Below are 15,186 nucleotides of genomic sequence, written 5' to 3'. Positions count from 1 at the left end.
CATTCAAAAAATACTATCAAAAGTTGTCCGTCACGTAAAATACCACCGAAATAACGAACTGTTACCTTCAAATAGCATTCTGTCATGGTGGCTGCTGTTGCCATAAATTCCACCATCAAGACACATTTCTTCCTCAACCCGCTGTCTGGTTGGGCATGGGCACACTGATAGGCAGCGACACATGCCCTACGCCGCGTGGCTACCTCGCATAGCCCAGCCGCACCGGGTCCGCATGGCGGTGGCCAGAGCTGCCTCACGCCCTCACCTCCGTGGACACTGCTAGGAGACCAGTGCCCTGTGTGCGACTGTGCCTACGTGGATCATCTATCAATGAACTCACGGTGCATGCAAGAGCAATGGAGTTTGTGTGCATGCATATAAGAGTACTTGCGATGGCTGGGACCTAGGACGACGGCTGCCTGTGCCTGGTCCACTTGCCTGTGCCTATGCCTGTACCTGTGCCTGGACGCCAAGCTCGGAGCCGTCGATCTGCTCTCAGCTCTTACCACCACCGTTCCCCACCGTTGGCACCACCGTACCGCTGTCGAGCCGTGTGCCCCACCATCTCCGCCAGCATGTTCTCACCCCTGCGTATGATAGCAAACAACTCCGGGTGGGAGCCACGCCATGTCGTTAAAACTGCTGCTGTCCGCCGCCATGGCCGACTCTTGGTCCGTCGTCGTTGCCCCCATGGGTGCAAACCACCAGCGCCTTGGCCGAGCGTATCACCACGTCCGTCCGGACTTCTTCCGATCGTGGCTCACCTGAACTGGGAAAATCCGCTCTGACGCTGGATCCTGCCACCGCCAGGTGCGTTGTTCCTACTGCTCGCCATGGTCGCCGCGGGGGGAACTCCCGCGGACAGCTCCAATCGGAGGCGCCTCCACCAAGCTAGCTACACTGCCGCGTCCACCACCACCACGTGCACCTCCTTCGGCCGAAACTCCGCCGGCAGCCCTGCTTCATGGGCCGCCACCGTCCTGCTCGACGCCGGCCGTAGACGCTTGTTTTTTTCGCATGGTGAGCCGCCCCATCGCTCTTACTCAAACCTGCACAAGCCATGCCCAGAAACCAGAAAAAAACATACATTGCCACTACGCTCCGGGATAACTTTGGCCGAATATCTTTTGAATTTGAATTTCACCAGGCAAGCCAGAAAGAACACAGCCAGGCCACATATCTCGAGGGAAAGAAAAAAGAAAATGCTGCCAACCCCAGCGTCCACGGCACCCGACCCCCGTCGCCCCGCCGGCGCGGCGGCGCCAACGAACTCACGAACACGCCGCCGCCATTTCCGTTCCGTCCCTCACCAGCTCCACGGCGCAGCGCACGCTGCTCTTACCCGTCCCCACTGGTCGAGTCCCCTCGCCGATCCGGAGCCGTATGCAGCGCTGGCGCGGCCCGTCCAACTCGTCGCCGGGCCAGTAGCCGCCCCCGCCCCCGCACCCCGTGAGCATGTCCCGCGGCGTGAGCGCCGCCCGGGACCGGTGCTCCGAGCTGGAGAGCCTCATCGCCGGCCGCGCCCGCTCGGGAAGCCTCGGCCTCGACGACGCACTCAACCTGTTCGACGAGTTGCTGCCGCACGCCAGGCCCGCCTCGGTCTTCGCCTTCAACCACCTCCTCAACGTTGTTTCTCGCGCCCGGGGCTCCTCCTCCACCTCGGAACTCGTCGTCTCCCGCTTCAACCGGATGACCCGCACATGTGGCGGCAACAAGGTGCGTCCGGATCTTTGCACGTACAGCATCATCATTGGCTGCTTCTGCCGCCTGGGCCGCCTGGAGCTTGGGTTCGCTGCCTTTGGCCTCGTCCTTAAGACGGGCTGGAGGGTGAATGGCGTAGTGATCAGCCAACTGCTCAAAGGCCTCTGCGACATGAAGAGGGTGGATGAGGCCATGGACGTGTTGCTGAGACGGATGCCCGAGTTTGGTTGTACGCCCCATGAATTTTCCTACGCCATACTTCTCAAGGGTTTCTGCAACGAATGGAGAGTTGAGGAGGCGCTGGAGCTGCTCCACATGATGGCTGATGATGGAGATACAAGCTGCCCACCAGGTGCGGTGCCGTACAGCACCGTCATCGATGGTTTCTGTAGAGACGGTCAAGTGGACAAGACTTACAGCCTTTTTCTGAAAATGTCGGATCGGGGAATTTCGCCTGATGTTGTGACATACACGACGATAATCGATGGTCTGTGCAAAGCTCGAGCAGTTGACAGGGCTGAGGGTATCCTTCAGCAGATGATCTGTAAAGGTGTTAAGCCAAATACTCAGACATATAATTGTCTAATCCATGGATATTGCTCTATGGGGCAGAGGAAAGAAGTGGTTCGAATGCTCAAAGAAATGTCTGCACATGGTCATGAGCCAAATGTTGTTACTTACAGTTTACTGCTTGACTATCTTTGCAAAAATGGAGAATGCACAGAAGCTAGAATGATTTTTGATTCTATGATTCGGAAGGGCATAAGACCCAATATAATTACCTGGCGTTGGACCTAGGATGGGACTTACTCCACCCGCTCGGCTTACATAATTCAATTCAAAGGCTCCCTCATCTTGTTCCGTGGTGAACTCATTTGGAAAGCTTAAGTGGAGAACAAATGCAAAATCTTCGCCTGGATTTGGGTGCATGATAAAATTCTTACGGCGCACAACCTACAAAAGAGAACACTACGTGCTATGCAACGGTCCATTGGAAACCGGCCTCCACCTATGTCTGTGTTGCCCTTTTGCTAAGGCGGTTTGGATCAAATCCTCTCTTGGGAAAATTTCACTCAGCTTCAACAACAGCCCCAGGCTGAACCCATCCACATCAGAGCATGGTGGGAAGAGGCGGCAAGGGAAGTGCCCAAATCTGAACGTAGACGACTAAACAGGGTAGTAATCTATACCTTTTGGAATATTTGGAAAGAGAGAAACAGGAGAATTTTCAACAACGCCATAGAAACGGCGCCACAAGTGGCTGCAAGAATAAAGGAAGACAGAGAGCAAAGGAAGAGAGCTTTTGCTTATATTTAGCCGCTGTTTCCCCTTGGGCTGTGGGGCTTTAAACCCTCATTTGTAGTTTCTTTGCTTGTACATAAACTCTCTTTCTTTATCTTAATTGAAAGGCAGAGCTCCTGCCATTGTGTAAAAAAATATATAATTACCTGCTTCGTGGGTATGCTGCCGAAGGAGCTCAGAGCCTCCTAGACTTGATGATTGGAAATGGTATTTCACCTGACCATCACATTTTTAACATAGTGTTCTGTGCATATGCTAAAGGTGGTATGATAGATGAGGCAATGCGTATTTTTAACAGAATGAGTCAGCAAGGACTAAGTCCTGGTGCATTCGACTATGGAGCATTAATAGACTCACCGTGCAAGGTCGGCAGAGTGGACGATGCTATGCTTACATTCAATCAGATGGTAAATGAAGGAGTGACTCCAAACATCGTTGTTCTTAACTCCCTAACTTATGGACTGTGCAGCGTTGACAAATGGGAGGAGGCTGAGAAATTACTCTTTGAAATGTTGGATCAAGGAATTCGTCCTGACATAGTATTCTTCAGCACAATAATGTGTAACCTATGTAAAGAAGGACAGATCATGGAAGCCCAAAGTGTTATTGACTTGATGGTACATGTAGGTGTGAGGCCTGATGTTATTTCATATAATATATTAATAGATAGCTACTGCTTAGCTGGTATGATGGATAAAGCCATGAAGTTACTTGATGTTATGGTCTCGGTTGGCTTAAAACCTGATGTTTTTTCCTATAATACTTTGCTTCATGGCTATTGTGGAGCTGGCAGGATAGATGATGCATGTAGACTTTTCCGAGAAATGTTGAGCAACGATGTAAGGCCTGGAGCTGTCACTTATAACGTGATACTGCATGGCTTATTTCAGTCCAAGAGATTTTCTGAAGCAAAGGGACTCTATCTCAATATGATCAAAAGTAGAACACAGTGAACATTTGCACATGTAACATAATTCTAAATGGGCTTTGCAAAAATAATCGTGTTGATGACGCATTAAGAATGTTTCAGAGCTTGTGTTCTAAGGATTTTCAACTTGACATGATTACTTTTAATATTATGATCAATTCTTTGCTCAAAAGTGGCAGAAAGAAAGATGCAATGAATTTGTTCACTGCTATCTCTGCCCATGGTTTAGCTCCAAATATCGTGACATATCGCATAATTATGGAAAACCTTGTAAAAGAAGGGTTGCTAGAAGAGTTCGACAATCTGTTTTCAGCAATGGAAAATAGTGGTTGTGCTCCGAACTCGCGCTTGCTAAATGCTCTAGTTAGGAGACTGTTGCGTAGAGGTGACATAAGCAGGGCTGGGGCTTACCTTTCCAAAATTGATGAGAAGAATTTGTCACTTGAGGCTTCCACTACGTCCTTGCTAATATCAATTTTTTCAAGAGAGGAATATCAGCACCATGTGAGGTCCCTGCCTAAAAAGTATCATTTTCTTGAGAAAGTAAAGAAATGAGCATTATTTCAGATGAATTCAATTATCTTCTGTGCCAATACATCTTTTGGTGACATGTAATTTGGCCGGAGTGCTTTGTCTGTTTCATGCTCTAGTTCAGCTTCCTGGTCCTCTTTGTTTGATGAAATCCTCTAGAGAAATGTTATCTTGTTTTTTCAGTTTCGAATTTAGCCCCAGGTAAAGCTATCTTGTTTTCAGTCCTAGTTATGTTATAGCAGAAAATAATTTGCGAATTAAGGGCTACCACAGAAGGTTTGCATTTTCTTGCATAATGATGCCCAGGGGTAAAATCAGATCATCTAAACGTCCTGACCCTTCGGTTGGTTAACAGCATTTGCTGCTTGTAATTCCATGCATCTGGTTCAAGAGACAGCAGCAAACTCCAAAGTGGATGCATTACTGATTGTTTGGTATGTAACGATGATACTGGAATACCAAACTCAGTACACATTTATCTTCTGCAATGCTAAGTACTTAGGTGTTCTGAAAGTATTGATATTATATATTCTCTCTGTGTGTGTGTGTGTGTGTGTGTGTGTGGGGGGGGGGGGGGGGGGGGGGGGGGGGGGGGGGGTGGGGGGGGGGCGGTGCGATTCGTTGCTGATATTTTGATATTGGCATCGCTGAGCTCCTGTGTAGTGCCAACAGACTGACAGCACGAAGCTATCCTGCATCAATGTGATTGTGACCATCAATCTGGTGCTCTATGTAATTGTGCATTGCAAACTATGAATTTTGCAACAAATTATTCATCATGGCTCTTATCCTGCTTAGTTCTGTTTTCTGTATTGCTTTTCTCCATATAGTTACCAATCCTGCTACCGAGTTTCAGCTAAACATGACAACTTCAATTGACAGTTCATTGACGGACTGAAATGAAAGTCATCAGGCACGCACAAAATGAAACCACGAGCATGGAAGTCCAGCCGTTGAGCAACAATTGTACTCCGTACAGCTTAGAAATTCTTGAATCACATGCACATGCACCTCGTAACTGCAGTGAGCTTCAGTTAAAGCCACCCCCACTTTCGCAGCTACATATATTTACATCATTCGCTGTAGCGACCCTACCTACGTACACCACTGCTAATTCCAATAACCGCTCGATGAGCCATACAAGTTGCCTTCACCACAGAAAGCTATACTACCATTGACCTCTAGCTCAGCTATTCACTAACCTCACCATATGCAAACACAGCACAGCACAGCAGGGCGGTATGCAGCTTCCTGCAAACAACACCCATGATCCAAAAATGTGTTTCGCCACTCTGGCATCCTATCCTAATTGGTATGTGAAACAGCAGCTATCATCGACTCATCGCCCAGGATGACTATGAAGCTTGTTTTGTCATGATAATCAGCTGAAGACATCTCCCTCTTCAGTGTTCGGTGTCCTAGTGCCAGCAAGGGAAGCATTCTGACCCATCTTCTTAAGCCTCATCATGACAAGGGCGTAGAGAAGCTCATTCCAGGTATCAGGGACTCCAGGAAGGCACCAGTGGCTGCAATCCTGTTTGTAGCGGGGCACAGGTCCTGAAGGGCTCAGGTATACTGAGAGGTGACCGTCTTTTCTCTGAGCTGTCATTCTCGTCACGTTAAGCAGGTCTAAACCAACCAACTTGGATCCGAGATTGCTCCCTAGAAAATCATCCACAGGTTGAAGCAAGTCAGCCCATTCATCCAGGGACTTCACTGGCATCACGTCTGGAAGAGTTTCTAAGTGACAGCTCCCACCGGTCTTCCAGTCACCACCTCTGCAGACCATATACAGATTGCTCTGGTCAAAGAGGCAATGTAACATATCACTAAAAGCATATCTTACTCATGTACATCCATGGATTTTTCAATAGAGCGAAGAAATAAAGGCATGCATTGTTCAAGGATTCAATCACTTTTTGCAATAAGATGATTAAGTTCAGAACATATATAAATGATCTCAAACATTGTCAAATAATTATAAAAACAACCAGATGAGGGGAGCGATCACTTGTAAGTGTAAGTAGGTAATTACACAGACCTGAAATGCACAGGAGCATATGTACGGTAGATGACATGAGTCTTGCTTGTGTTAACTTCTTTGTGAAGCCAATCGGACAATGTCTGTATCGACCTTCTGTAAGCATATGCAACAGTCATGCCCATTTTGACCTCATCGCCTACTTGAAAGTAGGCACCCCTGATAAAAAAGAACAAAACAGCAAGTCAGCAAACCTAGCTTCAAATGGGCATAAGATTCAACTGTGGTAGTGTGGTGATCAGAAAATCATAACACCATCCCAGCATGCCATATTCTTAGTAATTTCAGGATATAATCTTCTCCAAGAGTATATGCATGAATATGTCATCGCCAGATGATGTGGATAACTAGACACTGAATCTTGTAGGAAACAAAAGTTGAAAGGTGAATCTCTTAAACATGGTGTCACATTTCAACTAATCAAAACAATATTGCAAAAAATCTTGAAAACATATAGCTATTTCTGACATGAGAACTAGCTGAATGCAAAAATCAGTGTGATACAAAGTTATGCTTACCCCCTGATTGTTTTCTCATTGTTCCACCAATGCCCAGTGTTGAAGATCAATACATCAGCATCCTTCCACTTACCCCGGTCAGACATCCAATCCATTGCATCCACTCGAATAGTGTACCTAACAATCTCAGGGGCTCCTGCTGGTGGACGGCCTTGAAGGACTATAAAAGGGGATCTGTAGTATTCCACAGTGCAATTGTAGTCTCTAAAGTTGAAGATCAAGAAACCCATGTGCTTTGTGATGGGACTCCCATTAACTTCATAGATAGAGCTCTTGTTATGAACAGCACTAGAGAGCATACAAAGTAGAGACTCCCATTGGTTCCTTCCAATTGAATCACCAACAAAAACTACTCTTTTGTTTCGTAGCTTCTCCAGCATGCTTTTGGCATCAAATCTAACAAATCAAAGAAAGAATATGACCAAGTCAGAGAAAAAGAATATCGATTATGCTAGAGTGGTAATGCAGATCTTCCGGATTGTTCTTCAGTTATGAACCACAAACCCTAGAGAATCAGAGATTGAGGTGATTTACAAGGCCACAAAACCATGAACCTGCTTGTACTAGAAAGAAATTGATGATAGGAAGCTATTCTTCTGAAAATGCTGTAAATTGCCCACCAAGATTACTGTAGTTCCACTTTAAATTCTCTATCACAATCAGTAGGTATAATCTTTCAGTTTCAGAACATCCTAAACATGCAAAACAATCCAACTAAATGTCACAATCAGCAGTACACACTGAAGGCATGCTCATGCCCAATTAAGGGTGGCAGAAGCAAAAAAGTGGTATTATCCGTTGTGAGTTAGCTATTCCTGGAGACAGATGAGTCAACATCTCTAGCACTGTTGGTAGCACCATGCAACAAACACCATCAATACTTATTGTTAGCTTGTGAATATAGTGCAGTTGTGAAGGTGGCATTAGATTTTGGGTTCATTTCAGAACCAAGGTACATAAGCAACAAACTGTTGTGCCAACAAAGGCAACTGAACATAATCACAAGCCCACTGAAATGCTTTATACGGAACAATGATGGGTCAAGAAATAGCATGAAGAGACCACCCTCCAACCACGAGTTGCAAGATGGAAACAGCATGACACGCTGCATTATATTTCTTCCCACATTCCTAGGACTAACCATATTTGTTAGACCGAGTGGCAGGCAAAGGGCATCGGGTTTCCAATCTTACTAGGTAGTCCCAAGGTGAGGTGATGGTCTAGTTCGTCGTATATTATATATACTCCAATGATCTAATTTAAGTTTCGCAACGCGCATCGACTGACCCACATAACCACATCTCATGTGGAGAGTCCTTGTCTAGTTTTTTTTTTCTTAGACGTTGAAAGAGAGTGACCTTGTGGCCTTGTCTACGATTTTTTTTCTTAGACGTTGAAAGTCTGAAGTAGCAGTGTCAAATTTAGACTAGTTCAAGATTGAACAAACACTGCACGGACGTTGAAAGTCTGAAGTAGCAGCACCAAATTTAGACTGGTTCAAGATTCAACAAAATCAACAAAAAAAAAAAGCACGGAGATAGTAGTATGCCCACGCACGCTTCTTCCGCTCTAACAAGCTTAGCAAACCAATCTCCGGATCCTGGAGATGGCGGACATGGAACGACTGAAGCAAGGAAGAAGAAGATAGCAGCAGATCGAAGCAACGCAACGAACCTGGGCAGATGGCAGCGCGACGGCTGCCAGCGCCACTTGGTGTAGGACGCGTCGGGGCGGCCGTTCTCGGCGCAGCGGAAGCCGACGTCGAGGAACGGGCAGTCCCTGGAGTCGTAGAGCGGGTACCCGCCGGCGCCGGCGCCGGCCCAGACCCACTCCCCGTCGAACAGGTCGCACTCCTCCTCCTCGTCGCCACCACTCCCCGCCGATGCAGTAGCCGGCGCGGAGACGGGCCGCTTGTCCACATCCACCGCCGCCGCTGCCGCGATGGAGACCCCGCCGGCCCAGAGCCTCCCGTGCGCGGCGGCCGAGCAGCGGAGCGAGGCGGCGCAGAGGAGGAGCAGCAGCAGCGCGGCGGCCGTCGCCGTGGCCAGCCCCGCCAGCTCGGCCTTCTCCAGCCGCCCCTTGGCCGCCCGCCGCAGCAGGCGCTTCACGGGCGAGCCTAGCAGCATTGCCGCCGCGTGCCTCCCTGCCTGCCTCCGGGTCCGGGGATGAAGCGGCCGGAACTGAAATCACGCGCGGCAGGAGGGGGACGAGGCGCGGATTTCTCTCGCCCTGGACGGCCTCCGCCCCTGCCTGGCGCGTCGGCAACTGGCGTGGCCAGTGGGTGGTCCGAGGAGAGCGGTGCGGGTCCGGGACCGAGCGGTGCGGGGAAGTAGAGGAGAGAGGGTGGCGGCGGAGGTGGAGGTGGGCACCGCCCGGATTTACGAGACGGCGATTGGAAGTGAGGCGAGCGAATCGGTTGCTGCTTTGCTTCCTTTGTTATTGTTATGTACAATAATAATAAAAATAATGGGTTTTAATCTGTGATTGGAAATCATTTGGTAGTCATAATGGCTGCGCTGTCATTTTCCCTTACGGCAGTTAATGATCACGGTTATGGTTAGTGACCTGCAGTTTTCTTTTCTTCTTGTTACCGTTACCATTGTACAGTAGTGCTGCAGTTGGGCGCGTAAAGAACAGGGAGACTTGGGCAGTTGGACCTTCTTCGTTCTGCATATGGTTTTTAAATAAAAAATATAGAGAAAAGATATACTCTCTCTGTTCTAGCAGCTAGTAAGATAGTATTACTCCCTTCATAAAAAAAGACTATTTTTCAAGAAATCAATCAATTTCAAACCTAACTAAATCTATAAAAAAAATCTTCTATTGTACTAACATTTATGGTAGCAAATATATTTTTATAGTAATCTATTTGGAGAAAATTTGACATAGTTGAAACATAGACGGATAGAGTATTGTCCTATTTGGTATAGTTTTGTTTATTGGTAGAGTAGTTTTTTTCTTCGGTTCCACTAACAGCTCCGCTAGTGGAGCCAACACTGTGCTTGATAAAAATATTGGATAAAATACATATTGAAATGTTGATAATACCTTTATCTTTTTTCTCTAATTTTTCCTTTTTTTCTCTTTTGTTTCCTTCAAATATTTACTTCATCTCCCTCTATTATCATCTTCCTCGCTGCCCTCGGGCCCACCTCCTCTCGTTGTCCACTTCCTCCTCCACCCCTCCTCGTGCTGAGCCATGCCCTCACGTTGCCTGCGCCAACGCGTTCACAGGGCAAATTCGACTATGGAGCTGTTCGACTGATAGTTTCTGCGGTTGATAAGCCAACTAAAGCTAATTAGTTGTGAGAGAAAAATATTGTACCATAACTCAAGCGAATAAGACGTATAACCACGTTGGGCCCACCGGAGTGGGAGAGCTGTGATACTTTTGGCTCCTGCTCTATCTTCAAGTGGGCATCTCTTAGCAGGTTCCTCGCAGCTTTACTAGCGAAGCGGAGCTGGTGAGGAACCGTTTAGTTCGTGCGCACATAGAGCTGCTAGTGGAGCTGCACAAAACACCCAATCTAATCTAGCAAGTCATGTTAAAATAATACAGTGGTTTTTTTAGAACCTGGTGTAGCCAGGTATCCAAAAATATAATTAAAGCGTTTGTGATTTTGGAATCTATTTGAACAATAGTTAATCTAGTCACATGAAAAGTTCCTTTTAGTGGCTGGTTGATTATAAAACGTAGTAGAATAGCTAACGATTCAAATCGGAAACTTAACGGCACTATGTGCTGTTGCTAGTCTCGCGAGTATAGTTGCACTGCATCCCTTTGGTCGTTGTGATTTTGTCGTTGGTGACTTGTGATACCGCGCCAAGTTTGGAATGACGGCATCGATTTGTTAGTTAGTTAGTTATAGGAGTTCTTTGCTTTGGGGAGGCAAGCAACGAATGATGTGTGCCAACAAACTGTCAAGATTGCACCGTAACAAAGGAAACTGTACGGAAGGCAAGCAAGGAAGGAATGATAAGGCGGTGGTGGTCTGAGGTTTTGTGCTTAGTACGCAAGTCAAGCAAACAAGCCACCGAGCTTTCGTTCGTTCGGTCGGTCGGCCGTTGTATTTGATAGCTGATGGCGATGACGATGATACGAAACGGGACCGATACCCGTACGTGCAAGTGCAACGAAATGACACCATGATGCCGTCTCGTCCACGCACGCTGGCAGTGGCACCTCGTGTAATGTTCGGCTCCGTCTTGAGTCTTGACGACGCGCGTCTCATCAAGTCTCTATAATACGAAAAATTATTCAAGAATGTTAACTTCCAAATTATAAGTTGTTTTGACTTTTTTTACATGTATTTTACTCCCGTCCCATTGAAAGTATCGTTTTTTACTTTTAGACTTCTCGTTCGATCGTTCGTACGATTCAAAAATTTTATATAAATATTATTTATTTTGTTATGACTTATTTTATTATTAGAGATACTTTAATAATAATTTATTTATTTTATTATTTGTATAAAAAATTTGAACAAGACAAACGGTCAAACAAGAAGTCTAAAAGTAAAAAACGATATTTTCAATGGGACGAATGGAGTATCTAGATATAACATATGACTAGATACATATCAAAATAGATAAAGTCAAAGCGACTTATAATTTAGAACGGAGTGAGTATATCTTCAGTCTGTTCAGCTGGGGCTGAAACGATCATATATGATTGTGGATTATTACTATTGGCTGGTTTGGTGTGAGAGAAAAATACTGTTCTGACTAGAAATTTACGATCATTTATGACAAGCGAACAGACTGCTTATTTGCCACTGTAAAATGTTCACCTGCCTTATTTGTCATTAGAAAAGAAAATCCTTCTTCACTTGCCATCTCATAAATTTTTCATTTCTTTGGTGCCACTGCCGTCTATTCCGTATCATATAACGGTTTCAAGTTGTACGTAGATGAAAACGCCTTTTACCCTCGACATAGGGACGCTAAGAGTAAGAGTCAACAAGAAGCAACTAAATTACATTTGAATAAGTTGAGAAATTAAACTATACTCCTTTCGTCCCATAAAAACAGCAATTGTAGGACCGAGGATGGATACCAAGGAACGATGCTAAATGACCATATAATACACCTATATAGTTCACTTCCATCCAACACAGCAGTTAGCTGAAGAAGGAGCTTGTACGGGAGTGTTATGGAAGACGAGGAATATGAGTGGACGAGAGCCCTGTGTCCGATTTTATTAGGGGGTGTTTGAATCCAAAACGTTTATTCCTTGTTACATCGAATGTCGAGTACTAATTAGTAGAACTAGACATAAGCTAATTATAAAACTAATTATAGAAGCCGTAGCTAATTCACGAGAAAAATCTATTAAACTTAATTAATCCATCAGTAACACATGACACTGTAGCACCGTATTGTCAAATCATGCACTAATTAGTTTTAATAGATTTATCTCGTAAATTAGTCGCAATTTGTGCAATTAGTTTTTGTAACTAGTGCATATTTAATACTCCAAATTAGTATATAAACATCCGATGTGATAAGGACTAAACTTTACTAGAGGGCCTTAGTCCGCGTGCAGCAGTTTTAAGGCCATATGAAATGAGTGAAAGACTGTTTTACTCAGGGTGGGTCCCACTAGTTGACATGGTACTTTTGTGTATTATCGACAGATTATCGTCGGCGGTCCTCCGAGGGGTATCCTACGAAAGTAGATTGATCGGCAGAGGTACGCGTAATCAAGAACAAGAAGGCAACAGAGACACAAGAGTTAGACAGATTCGGACCGTCAGCAAGACGTAATACCCTATTCATGTGGCATGTTGATTTGTATTGACTATTATATGATATTGTGTGTTATCAGATGCCTTATGCTAAGTCTAGAATCCGTATGGGGATATCCACTAGGGGACCCCTGTCCCTCCTTATATGCTCTAGAGGGGTAGGGTTACAAGAAAAGTATCATATTTGGTATTATACAATATTTTATTGTAGCCTTACGGTGCATGCCGACCAGTGCCGTGCGCCGCACGCCTTGATCTTGTGGGTTGGGCCACATCCGATGGTGCGGCTCACATCTTGTCTTATGGATACTGGGGGTCATACCCCCACAGCTAGTTCTCGAGCGCCTTGTATCCTTTAAGCAACGCTGTCTTGAACAAGTCCGAACAGTTTGACGTGAAGCTGACTAGTTTAATTGATGATCCGAGCAGTGGAAGTCGAAGCCGACCAGTTTAACCGGCGACTTGGACGGTGGAAGTCGAAGACAACCAGTTAAATTGTGACCTAGGCAGTGAAAGTCAATGCCGACCAGTTTAACTGGTTATGAGACATCGGACTTAGCCAAGTAAAGCTTGTCAGAAGGATGTAAGGGGCTCAAGATAAAATTTAAAAATTCTTCCCCTTAGGAGAAGTGTAGCCACTTAGACTCCGTCGATAAGGAGGGTAAATCAAGAAATAAGCACTACATTCACCGTCAGGTGAAGTGTAACAGAACCGACCAAATCATAAGAACGTAAGTACAAAAACAATCACCGAAGCGATCAAATTCCTGTACTTAAGCTCCCATAATCCCGGTAGTCCGGAAATCACGAAGGATTTCAACCAACTCTCGACATACAAACCAAGATCGTAATGATTCAACACAACACATCATCCGTTACAACATTTCACAAGTAGCATTCGGATTACATCCATCAGAGTTCAAATAAATATTACAAACCAAGTTTGAGTGCGCGGAAGCAACATAGTTTAGTACAAAACATCATAGTTTTCAAATACATTGCCAAGATCAGAGTCATGTCCCACAAAAGCATTATCAGGTACGAGAACTAGTAGAAACCGCGCCCAACGGTCTAGTCTTCATCCCCAGCAGGGAGAAGGCAGTACTTGCAGCAATCAAAGTAGAACTGGTCATCTGCAACAGGTGGGAAATAAACCCTAAGTACGAGAAGGTACTCAGCTAGACTTACCCGACGAAAATCAGAAATAAAAGACACCAAGGATCATGCAAGGCTTTTCAGGTGGGCTAGCTTGACACAATTGCATAAAAGAGCTTAAGATTATAGTAACCAATTTAAACTTAGCATCAAGCTTATCATTATTTACCTGACCACTAGATTAGCACATGTACTAGAGCACTCACTTATTAGGAGCAAACAATATTAACCATAGCAGGTATAATAAGGCTGTCATCATCATATCATCATTTCCGAACCATTAAGTTATTAAGTGTATCTACATTGGAGATAAGCCCGTCAAGTTCTCACTAACCGGGAGAGATGGCGATTCGAATCGAATTACAACTCAGCTGAGGGGGTATTCCTAACCCTCACCCTGGCATACTTTGCAAGAGTAGCCGTGGGTCACCTTTGGGACATCTCAGGAACCAAATTCGTGGGTTCGATCAGCGCCAGCACTCTCAGGGATTACCCTTCTGCCAGGACGACCAGGACTTTTAAATCACCTGCCCTTGGACTCACGCCTACGGCTCCCTTCCGAGGCGCACTTTATACTTATCGACTCCCGGCCTGAGGTGAGCTACTCGGCTTCGCGGTCGGTCTTCAGGCCGGCCAACTAAGAGAGAGGCATGCGTTCAACATAAACAGGAAAGGCTCCAAGATTCAGTCCTTAATCGACACAGACGGAGTCACTGCAAACCGGCAAGCCTCCGTCCGGTCTTCATTTCAAATTAAGACTGGTTTTTTTCCACGATAGCAAATATAGCCAACCGTGCCACATGTATCATCCTATATCTCGCAGGTGACAGAAAATCACCCGACTTCTATCGAGTTTAAGCAGGGCTAAGCACTACTCGAGCCTGAGCTATATAGGATTCAGGGTAACAATATCTGGGCAAGGAATGGGTAACCAATGCAGCAAGTGTTTGCATCCAACACCTAAACTTAATGCAACAATATATATAATAATAATACTGTAACTGCAGTTCGGAAAATAGGAGGCTTAATATGCTCCGGGGCTTGCCTTTCACAAAGTTGCAAGGACGGTGGTCAGGGCACTCAACGGCGACCTCGTCTGGCACTTCTCCTGGAGGCTGCTCCTCCTGAATCTCCGGTGTCGGCTGCTGCTGCTCGCTCGGCTCCTCGAATTCCAGCAGGGTTACTCCTTCCGGTACACCTATTGCATGCCGATGCACAAGATAAATATCATGGATGCATAAGGAATGACATGATGCTCATGAT

At 45.8% G+C, this 15,186-nt stretch overlaps 1 protein-coding gene and 1 pseudogene across 2 annotated transcripts; one reads left to right on the top strand and one right to left on the bottom strand.

Moving 5' to 3' along the window:
- The first annotated feature begins 1,181 nt into the window (after nucleotides 1-1,181).
- Nucleotides 1,182-4,715, top strand: LOC136509356 (protein Rf1, mitochondrial-like; annotated as a pseudogene).
- Nucleotides 4,716-5,415: 700 nt separating this feature from the next.
- Nucleotides 5,416-9,372, bottom strand: LOC136508526 (protein trichome birefringence-like 11). 2 transcript variants are annotated; one of them, XM_066503215.1, is made up of 4 exons: nucleotides 8,696-9,371; nucleotides 7,022-7,417; nucleotides 6,504-6,662; nucleotides 5,416-6,240 (listed from the first exon to the last, which is right to left on the bottom strand). In XM_066503215.1, the coding sequence occupies exons 1-4, from the start codon at nucleotides 9,145-9,147 to the stop codon at nucleotides 5,844-5,846; spliced, it is 1,404 nt and encodes a 467-aa protein (XP_066359312.1). In that variant the 5' UTR covers nucleotides 9,148-9,371; the 3' UTR covers nucleotides 5,416-5,843. The 2 variants fall into 2 exon arrangements, with proteins under 2 accessions (XP_066359312.1, XP_066359314.1); XM_066503217.1 differs by having other exon boundaries at nucleotides 6,064-6,263; nucleotides 8,696-9,372.
- Nucleotides 9,373-15,186: the final 5,814 nt, after the last annotated feature.

The sequence above is a fragment of the Miscanthus floridulus genome, chromosome 15, assembly GCF_019320115.1.
Source record: "Miscanthus floridulus cultivar M001 chromosome 15, ASM1932011v1, whole genome shotgun sequence".
Classification (NCBI taxonomy): domain Eukaryota; kingdom Viridiplantae; phylum Streptophyta; class Magnoliopsida; order Poales; family Poaceae; genus Miscanthus; species Miscanthus floridulus.
This window is presented reverse-complemented; position numbering and strand designations above follow the sequence as displayed.